Source organism: Delphinus delphis, chromosome 19 (assembly GCF_949987515.2).
Source record: "Delphinus delphis chromosome 19, mDelDel1.2, whole genome shotgun sequence".
In the NCBI taxonomy this organism is placed as follows: domain Eukaryota; kingdom Metazoa; phylum Chordata; class Mammalia; order Artiodactyla; family Delphinidae; genus Delphinus; species Delphinus delphis.
Window position 1 is genome coordinate 859,683 of NC_082701.1, and position 10,650 is coordinate 870,332.

The window sequence follows — 10,650 nt, forward strand, 5'->3', positions numbered from 1 at the left end:
CTCTGCCCAAGGTCACAGAGCTAACACAGGGCAGAGCAGTGTTCAAACGCGGGTCTCGTTGACTCCGCTGCCACACACCCAGCCCCTGTCCCGTTAACCAACACGCAGACTTGGTTCAGAGATCACCTGACCTGACTCTTCTGTACAGTGAAGCCCCTGGTGGGAGGTGTCAGAGGTGTGTGGGGCTAGACCTGTGGAGCTTCGCAGATCAGGGAAGGAGCCTGACTTTATCTCAAGTGGGATGTGGCCCCGTTGACGGCCATCGAGCTAGGGAATGATGTGATCTGATTTCCATTTTTCCAAGCTCTTTCTGGCCGTGTGTGAAGAAGGGCTAGCATGGGGTCGGGCGGGAGGGAGGGGCGGGAAGAAGGGTCAGGACACTCCTTGCGGCATCCAGGCAAGACATGACAGCGGCTGGGAGCCAGGTGGAGGGAAAGCTGTGGGTGGGTCTGGGCGGTCTGTAAGGAATCCCAAGGGGATGTCGCAGGAAAGGTGTTTTTTCTCATCTCTGCGGTGGCCAGCTCTGGGATGAGCGCAAAGCAGGTCATCAGTGTGTCCTGAGCACGAACGATCAAGTGGGTGGGAGAGGGGACCGGCTGATTCTCTGGAGGTGAGAACAAGCCAGCAGCAGTGCATCCGACAGGTGAGGCTGCCACCAGCATGCGGGTCCTCGCTGAGGCGTCAGCGTGAAAAGAGGCAAAGCCAAGTGTTTCCAAGAAAATGAGCCCGAAATCCTGTACCCTCTGCAGCGCCTCTGTGCAGCACAGCCACCGTGCTTTCCACAGCGCTTTTCCAAGTACCCTCTCATTGGGTATTCGCACAGCCCTGGCAGGGCACAGGAGGATGGAGGGAAGAGGGGGAAGAACAGATGCAAGGAGACAGGAGGACGGAGGGAAGAGGGGGAAAGAGGGAGACAGAGGTAGAGAGGAGGGAGGTTGGAGGGAGGGATGAGAGACGGATGAAGGGAAAGACAGGTGTCGTTTGCCCATTTGACAGCCAAGCAAGCAAAGGCTCTAGGAGGTTAAGGGATACCCAGAAGACTGTCCGGATGTTAGTCACAGAACCAGAACCAGGCACAGGTCTCCTGACTCCTGCCGCAGTGTTTCCACACCCGGCACCCTCTCCTCCTTTATCACAGCCCTGATCCCACAACACTGGAGGTCACAGCTGTAGCCCCGGTGCCTGCCAGGAAGTGGGAGGGGGGAAGCGCTCTGGGCGCTGCCTTGTTGCTAGACCCTGTTTCGACTCTTAATTGAGAGCCTCTGGTTCTGATTTTATGGCTCACAGAGGCCATTCAGCGTGGTTTTGCCTCTGAGAGGTGATGAAAGAACACCATGTTCTACAGTGGCCTGAACATCCCCGGGGACACTCAGCTTCCTCCATTCCCAGACCCTGGAGGCCAGTGAGCTGACCTGGGGCCCCACTCAGCTCAGCTGCAAAGGTTGGGTGACTTATTTTTTCTGGGAAAACTTCCAAGTTTCAGGAAATATGGAAGTAAGGGGAAGGCCATCACACCTTGAAAATCTACAAGATGCCAGGCGCCATGAGGGTTATTTTACATGCATTTTCTCATAAAACCTTTACAACAATCCCAGGGGTTGATTCAGTGATGGCTCTATTTTACAGTGAAGGAACCGCAGTTCAGAGAGGTTAGCTAACTTATCTGAAGACACACAGCTGACTAATGGCAGAGCCTGGACTCAAACCCAGGTCCATGTGACTTCAGTGCTAGCCACCTGACACTGCCACTTCCATGTGGAGTAACAGAGGTTGGAAGAAGTGAGCTGAGACAAGCGCGCGGCCCCTGTCTGTCTCCCCAGGGCCAGGAGGTGACAGGCTGATGGCAGGTGAGCTAGGGAGGCGAACAATTTTGAATAATTTGTTTTCCTTCCAGGCTCTGGAGCTGGGCTTGAGTCCAGAAACTCCCCTGGGCCTCTGCACACTCTCTTTTGTAAATGGGGCAATGGTGGGGCAGGGGGTTGTAGCGGGGTGGGGGGAGGACACGTAAACGGCACCTGCTGGGCACCTCTGCCTCCGTGGGCTTGGTGAGGTACGAGGCACAGAGGGTTGGATGCTGTGACAGTGGGGACCTTGCTTTAGGTCTGCAATCGCGGAGGTGGGGGAGGGGAGTGACGAGCGGGGGAGGGGCGAGAGCAGCTCCAGTTAGAAGCCCTTTCAGGCCCGTGGGCAGTGAGGCCCTTTGCAGCTGGGGGACAGAATGCGCAAGGAGCCCGAAGAAGGAGCTGGGGTTAACTTTTCGGAGGACGCTGACTTGAAGGGCAGATAGAAGTTTGGGGTGGGTAGGCGTGGGGGTGATGGAGAGGTCCTGATGTTTTGGGAAGCAGAAGCAGTCAGAGGGTTCTTCTGACCCAAGCACATCTCCGGTTCCAGCATCCCAACAGGGCGGCTCCCCTGCCTCCGTCCTGGCTCCGGGGAAGGGGGAGGGGCAGAGGAGGCCCGATGCCAAGGCCAGGCATGGCTAAGTGTGAGGTCACACCCCACATCCTCGGGCCAGCTGGGAGCAGTGGGCCTCTGAGGGGAGGCACCATCTGCTTTGCAAAGACCCTGGAGAAAGGCCCAGGGGGAGGGAGTCCCTTCGTCCTTCTGTATTTCTTGCTGCTCACCTTGTGCTACAGTGGTTGCTAGATGCCTGGTCTTCACCCAGGTGCCGGCCCACAGGGAGGCTGGGCGGGCAGAGAGCCCTAACCAGGCAGCCCCAGACCTCCTTCTGCTCCCGGCTCTGCCACTAACCAGCTGTGTGACCTTGAGTAAGTCCCTCTGCCTCTCCAGCCTTGGTTTCCTCTGCTTGCAGAGTGGAAGGATCCAGCCACATCTGCAGTGCCCACCCGTGTGGACACCTGCTGGGGCGTCACAGGCAGGGCGAGCTGGGTCACCTGCAATTCACGACTCTTAAGAAAGGAATGGAGCCGGGTACCAGTTACATCTGCGGTCACCTGAAGCAGATGCCAGGTCATCCCCTTAATAGAGATGCTCCCCGACACCCCCTTCCCCCGAGGTTCCGTGTGTTTTCTCGAAGGAAAGAGAAATAAGTGAAGTTCCTTTCAGTTGCCGGGAATCAGGTCAGCCCTTGCCCTCGACCGAAATGGCAGTTCCCTGAGAGCAGCTGTTCTCGATGGGGGGCACTCCTGCCTGGCCCCTCCACCATCCAGGAGACCTTTGGCAAAGTCTGGAGACGTCTGCGGTTGTCACAGCTTGGTGAGGCGGGGCTGTAGCTGACTTCTAGTGGGTAGAGGCCAGAGACGCTGCTAACCTTCTACAACACACAGGGCAGCCCCACAGAAAAGAGGATCCCGTTCAAAATTTCCAAGGTACCGAGGGTGAGAAATCCCGCCCTGTCGTGAGGGCAGCAGTGGTGAACCCACAACACCTGGACGGGTACGAGCTACCGTGGTTCCCCTAAGCTGTGCTCTACGGAACTTTCCGGCACACTTTTGGCTGTGGGGGGCTGGGCAGTAGTGTGAAAACCTGGGACCCCTACGGGCTCACACTTGACTTCCTCTCCCAACCCCGCTCCTTCTTCCATCTTCCCCATGTGGACAGAGCACCGCTGTCTTGCCAGCTACCGAGCTCCCGGTCCAGGCAGTTATGCTCGATCTACCCCCCCCCCAGCCTCCCCCCCTACCACGTCCCCACATCTCTGCTGCTGCCACTTGGCCCCAGGCTTCCAGTCCGGGCACCTGCAGCAACTACCACACTGGCCTCCTGGCGGCCTCCCTGCCTCCTAGAATCTCCGTTCTCCACAGGTAGCCAGCGGACTTCCTGAAAACGTAAATCAGACCCCAATGCCATCCCCTCCCCTCCCCAAGCACAGATCCCTTGTCATAAAAAGCAGATAAAGCAGGGTGCTGACCCTGACCTCGAAGCCTCTCCCAGCCCCTCCGCAGGGATGGAGCCCCCCCGCCCCCGCGCTCCGCCACCTCCACCAGGTTCTTTCCTGCCTCGCGGCCTCGTCTGCCTCTTCCTCTTCCTGGAAGCGCTCCCTCCGGTCCTTCTCTGACACCTCCTTCATGGCCCTCTGACCAGTGGCCACCCTCCCCGGCCTCTCCCAGCGCCCCCCGACCTGGCTCTGTTTCCGTCAAAACACTCATCAGTACCTGGAAGCGTCAGCTACCCCATTAGAACTTCGGCTCCAAGAGAGCAGGGGCCACGTCCGTCCTGCCCACCCCTGTGACTCAGAGCCCCACACGTCCGACACAGAGCAGTGCTCCGTGAGCAGGAATAAATGAAGGGACGGATGGACGGATGAGGCGTGCCCAGCAGGCAGGTGACATAGCCTTTACACGTGTGTCTTAGCAGAAATAAGGTTGAGGCCACTGAACTAATCTCAAAGGCTCTTCCAGCTGGAGAACCCGGCTTCCTGTGGGCCACATCAAGGCCACACTGAACCTGCTTCTACCTGGAGGCTGCGGGCAGGGCCCTCTGGGGCTTGTGTGGCTGAAAGACAAAGGTGGGAGGAATGTTCCAGATCAGCCAGGCCCCTTTCAGAGGAGGAGACAGAGGCCCACCAGGCTCCCTGACACCCTGGATCTGATGACCGGAGGCCCCTTCCTACTCTGCATCTGTTACTACGTCCTAGGTATCCCCAGAGTCTTGGTCATCTGAGCAGACTGACACCAGGAGATTTACTTTAAAGAGCTGCTGGTTTCCTACTGAGCCTTCCTGAAGCCCCTGACATGGGGCTCCTCCAAAGCCGGCTCTGCTGCAAGACCATTAAGTCAGGCTGGGGTCCACCAAGATCCCCAGCTTCTCTTCACTAAGTCAGCTGGCTCCAGCTCGGTTTTTCTTGTCGAAAGAAAAGAGTGAAGAACAGAGGAGGGTGAAGAGACAGAGCAGGACATTAAGGGAAGGTAGACATGAGAAGGGACTGCCAGGGCCCCTTCCTGAACAATGAGAGACTGGGCACCAGCTACAGAGCAGGGACAGAAGGAAGAGCAGCCCTGTCACTGACTGAATGTTTGCGTCCCCCCCAGATCCATATGTTGAAGCTCTAACCCCCGACGTATTCAGAGATGGGGCTTTGGGAGGTGACTAGAGAGATGAGGTCATGAGGGTGGGGTCCTCATGATGGGATTAGTGCCCTTACAAGGAGAGAACAGAGAGCTCTCTCCGTCACATGAGGACACAGGGATAAGGTGGCCGTTTGCCAGGAAGCAGCTCTCACCAGGAACCGAATTGCCCAGCACCTTGATCTTGGACTTCCAGCCTCCAGAACTGTAAGAAATAATGTCTGTGGTTTAAGCCATTGAGTCTACCACATTTTGTTATGGCAGCCGAGCTGACTAAGGCAGCCCCCTTACCTGTCCCTACCCAAATCTGTGTGGTTCAAACAAAGGGCATCCCCTGGCTGGGGGACAGCTGGGCTCATGTGCTTAGCCTCAACCGCTATCCAGACAGTGGCAGGCATCCCTGACACCCAGAAGCCGTGGCTATCTTAAGCCTCATTTTCTCCACCTATAAAAGGCAGATAATTAAGATTTACCTTGCAGAGTTGCTGGCAATTATACGAACTCATGTGAAGTCCTGCATGGAGGTTGATGTGATGGCTGTTATGAGCAACCCTGGAGGGCAAAGGAAGGCCTGCGGACGAGGGGACCAGCTGAGGGGCCGGGTGCTGCGGGAAGGGAGCCTGCTCTCTGCTCGCACCCCCCTGGGCCTGACTGGACAGGCGGCCTGTGAGTTACTGCAAGAGAAAATGAAAGACAGGAAGAGCGCCCAGCCCAGTGCCTGGCCTGGGGCAGGAGGGGAAAGGACGGAATTCAGACCCAAACCTCCCTGAACGGGCCTGTGTCCGGAGCGTGGGGTAAGGCAGAGCTTCCCAGCTGGCCAGTCGTGAGAGGGTTCCAGATGTGCCAGAGAAGCGTGCCCCCCAGGAGCTGGGCAGGGCCTGGGGTGCCTGGTGCCCCGGGGGAGTCACCAATGGCTGTCCTCTCCTCCCCGGCCCCCGGGGTGCAGTGCAAATACCTTCTCTTCCTCTGGGGGCCGTAGTGTGAATGAAGCTTGGGTACACTCATTGGTGAGAGATGCTGCCCGCGGCGGGGCGGGGGTGGGAGTGAGCATGATGGAGCAAAGGAGCCTCTCACTCGCAGGGGCCAGGGTCTCCCTACCCGCTCCCCAGTAGGTGCCCAGGACAGAGCTGACACAAAGCAGCAGGCCCGGGGCCACCCCTGGCACCGGAACTGCCATCTCAGGGCTCTGACCGAGTTGCGAGTGTGCTGACGGCAGCTCCGTCTATGGGGGACCTGGGCGGTGGTACTGCTGAGGCTGAACTCTGCCAGGACCCTGTATCCTGGGCCCAGAGCACAGTGACTGGCTCGCCTGGGGACCCTGGTGTCTGGCAGCCCCTGTGAGCATCTCGAGCTCCCAGCGGGCACGGGGGCTTTGCCGCATAAGCTGCTGCCCTCGGGGCCCAGAGTCTCCCCTTCCCTTCCCGTGTCTACACGAGGTCTCCGGTCCCTGGCACACAGTGCATGCTCCGAATGTCTGTTTACCTTCTACACCTTGCCTGATTCCAGAATGCGTTAGAGACTGAACAAAGGTTGGTGGGCGGTAGCTTTGGTGGAGAAGTCCACAAAGATGTGTTACTCCTTTCCTGTGTCCCCAGCCTTGGGCTGAATGTCACCAAAGATGCAAAGAAAGAAGGAGGTGGGGGTCTAGGAGACGGAGGAAGCAGATGGCTCTTTGTGGTGGGAACAGGCTAGTCCAGAACGTGGTAGGAAAAGAGAGAGAGACAGACACACAGAGACAAAGACAGAAACAGAGAGAAGCGAGAAGAGAGTGTGTTATGCAATTTGTGTAGCAGTTGTACATTCTCACTTCCAAATGCCTTCACGCTGCCGCGAGCCAGCCTCAGAGCTGGGCTCCTCCACTGGCTAGGCAAGTACTTGGTTCTATTTTTAATGGTAACCCAGAAGATGTTTGGGGAAGGGCAGGACAACACGGTGGGGAGAGCTTTGCAGTGAGACAAAGGCTCGATGCTGGCCCTGCAGCCTCCTACCTGGGTGCCTCTGGGCAAGTGCCTTGCCCTCTCTGAGCCTCTATTCCCCACGCTGCAGGTGGAGGTGAACAGGGCACCCTCTCAGGGCTGTTGTGAGCGCGCCGTGCGGAACGTGCACAAGGCTCTGTGCGCTGGAGGACTGTGACACTTGTAGAGGGGCAGCGGGGAGACCCGGCTTTGGGGGTGGAAAAGGGTGATGTCGGCCGTGGTGAGTCTGGGAGCAGCAGGCTTCTGCACGCAGCCCTGCCAGCCTGCACAGACACCTTAAGTACACAGAGGGCTGGGCTCTCCCGACCTCACAACGTCATTCCTGTGAAACAGCCAGGGAACTGAATCTGCAGTTTGTGAGATGCCAGCAAGCCCTTCAGAGTCCCACTGTCACAACTGGTGTTTTATTAGCTGCCTGCTGCAGTATGTCTTCAGTTTCAGCTTAGAGGTTTGAGCTTTTCATTTTTTCCCATGAAATGCTTTGGGGTACTTTGCTAGAGAGCAGGTGGAAATAATGCATTCTACACACAGAAGCCAATACTGAGGTGACCATGTCCCCACAGAGCGTCCGGGTCTCGGCCTGGACGCTCGCTGGCAGGTGGAGACGTCATAGATGGCAGACAGCCGTCGGACTCTGCGATGTGCTTTTGTGAGATAAGCTCGCAGTTTCCGCCCCAGCTGAAGGACTGCCAGGATGATTCCAGAGATCCCGAGGGATCCTGAGCCAGCTCTCTCAGCCCTGGCTTGGTCCAAGGATGTCCTGGCCCTTGGAAGTGGCCTGGTTTGGCCCCCAGAACCCCTGAGCTCCTGGGGGATGACAGAGGCAGCCCAGTTCTTGGGGTGAAGTCCCCAGATGGCGGCTCCCCACCCTCCCTCCGCCAGCAGAGCCTGCTGCCCAGATCAGCTTGGGGCTCTCCTGATGAACATCGAGTGCAAACGGCTCAAGGCAGCTGGCAAGATGCTAAGTGCGGCATCAATCCTAATTAGGATGAGAAATTAATAAAGGAGGCATTCGAGCCACTCTGCAGAGGCCAGGCTCGCCGGCATGGAGGAGTGGGTTCCAATTTCGACCAGGAACCTGGAAGGCCTGGGGCCCAGATGCGCGGGCTTGGGTGATGACAGGGGCTCGACTTACTGGACCACATACACAGCACCCAGTGGGGCCTGCGAGGTAGAACACGGGGGCCCAGCCGCCCTTGTTCTGTGTCTAACGCAGGTGCCGTGGCAGGCGGTGACGTGGGCACGTCCTCCAGATGAGAGGAGTAGGTGTTCGTGATCTGAGCATCCGCACACCATTTTCCTTTTGAAAAATGATGTTTTTCAAAAGAAAAGAGGAGGCTGTGATGGTGGGCCCGCCAGTCCTTTGCGTGGCTGTTTCCCAAACTACCGATCGCACATTCCTGCTCCTGGAAGACTCCACTCAGTCCGGGCAATAAGCTCCAAGTTCAAAGGTCAAAGCAGCTTCGTTTGGGAGAGAAAGTGGGGGGCAGAGGTGGGCAGGATTCCAGATGAGAACAGGCATCATGGGGGTGAGGGAGAAATGGAGCGACCCTGCTTTACAGAGCCTCCTTTTCCCGACCCCAAATACGGCCAGAAGAAGGACCATCTCTTCTAGAGCTGCCTACCAACCTCCAGGAAGACGCCACCCTGCCCAGCTCTTCGCAGGGGCTGGAACTGCAGGAAGGCTGGGGGTGCGGGAGAACCCCGACCACGGAAGGCGGAGTTGACACGCGCGGAAAGGTTACAGAAAAAGGAGGAGGAAACTCTGTCCAAGGATTTTTGAGAGGAACCCTCCACCAACGTCCCCCACCCCTTTTCCAGTCTGAAAGCCAAGACCAGGCGGCGAACCCGTGCACAACCTGGAGGGGAACAGACCGCCCGGACAAAGCCACCTGTTAGTCCAAGTTCCGCAGCGGGGCGGGCGGGAGGCGCTCAAGTCTGGCGCACGTCGCCACTGGAGGAGTCCGGGTCCCTCCCCCGGAGGGAGGGGTCCCCGCAGTCCGGGGACACCCAGTCCCGGCCCCCAGAGGCATTCCAACCGTACAACACCTACTGCAGGGCCCGGCCGCGCACCTGGAGGGCTCAGCGCCGCGTCCCTCCTGCCGGGATCCGGCGGCCACGCCCCTCCCAGGCAGTTCGCGGTCCGCGGGTCGCCCCTGCGCGCCCCAGTTCTACTGAAGATTCCCGGCCTTGGGACGACGGCGGCGGGCTCGCTGCCCTAGTCGGGGGGGCGGGGAGACTTGGTGACGCTCCCCTCCCCACCCCACCGAGCGGGGAGGAGTGGGCCGGTGGCCCCTGGAGGAGCACGTGGCGGAGCAAGGTCTCGGCAGGCTTCAGGCTCGGGCGACCCGGGTCCCCAGTCCCGCTTGGAGCCCAGCCCCCCTCCCACCCCTCGGCCAGGCCTCGAGCGAGCGCAGAGCGGCCCCGGCGCTCCCCGCCCCCGGCCGGCCCCGCCCCAGGATGGCCAGTTCCCATAGCAATCGCGCAGACACCGGTTGCCAAGCAACCTCTCCCCCAGCTCCCTCCCTCCTCGGCCGTCCGCTCCCCCCAACCCTAGCTTCCTCCCGCCCCCTCGCCAGCCTCCGCCTCCCCCGGGGGCGCTGGCGCGGCCCCTCGGGATCGCTCCGGTCTCGGGCTGCGCGCGCGCGCGTGAGTTTCGGTGTGTTTCATTGTGTCTGTGTGCGAGGGGGTGTGCGTGTGCCAGCGGAGAGTTTGTAGGGCCGGGGTGTTGGGGGCGGGGGGGCGTCCCCAGTCGGGAGGGACCGCCAGGTGCTGCACAGCTGGCCGCGAGGAGACCCGCCCGCTCGCTCCGGCTCCTTTGTGTCTCGCGCGGAGCCAGGGCCGCGCCCACCCCTTCCCGGCCGGCGCCCCAAGCAGGGTGTGTGCGTGTGCGTGTGTGTGTGTGTGTGTGCGTGCGCCTGGGCGCGCGCGCGCGTGGCGAGGGGGTTGCCGAGGCCGGCCGTACCTTCGATGCAGCACACCCGCCACAGCCCCGAGTGGGTGAGGTCGCCGCGGGTGCGGCGGGGCGGGGGCCCGTCGTCCATGGTCAGGTTGGTGCCGTTGCAGATGTACGCGCTGGAGTAGAGCCAGTAGTCGGTGCCGATGGCGATGGCCATGAGCGAGAAGGCGGCGAAGGCTCCGGCCGTGGTCAGCAGCATCTGCAGCCCGCGGTCGCATCGCACCATGGTGGGCGCCTCATACTCCGCCGCCCGCCGGCCCGCCCGCCCGCCCTCCTCCCTCCGCGCGCCGCTCCGGGGGCGCCGGGGCCGGGGGGGGCCGAGGGCCGGGGGGCGGCGCCGCGCCGGGGCTCAAACTCCGAGGCGCGGCGGCGAGTGCGGGCTGCGCGGGCCGCCGGGCGGGCGGGCGGCGGCGACCGGGGCTCCTCCCTCTCGGCCCGCCCTCCCCGCTCGGCCCGCGCCTCCGCCCCGCGCCCTCCGCGTCGCCGCCGCCGCCGCCGCCGCCGCCGCCGCGCCCCGCGCCTCTCGGCGCCGCCCCTCGAGCCTCGGCCCCTGCCGGGTGTGCGCTCTCCGCTCTTCCCTCTCGCCCGGCCCGGATTTTCTCTCCCTCCGCGCCTCTCCGCTGTCCGCGCTCGCGCGCGCTCCTCTCTCCTCTCCGGTTCGTTCACATTATCAGAGCGACGGAGCCGG

The 10,650-nt window shown here is 60.8% G+C and overlaps 1 protein-coding gene across 1 annotated transcript in view; it reads right to left on the reverse strand.

Moving 5' to 3' along the window:
* CACNG4 (calcium voltage-gated channel auxiliary subunit gamma 4) overlaps nt 1-10,268 on the reverse strand; it is a 55,010-nt gene extending 44,742 nt beyond the window's left edge. The window contains exon 1 of the mRNA XM_059998300.1: nt 9,969-10,268. Within this exon, the coding sequence (XP_059854283.1) occupies nt 9,969-10,188 (220 nt within the window). The 5' untranslated portion in view covers nt 10,189-10,268. The remainder of the gene's footprint in view (nt 1-9,968) is intronic.
* Nucleotides 10,269-10,650: the final 382 nt, after the last annotated feature.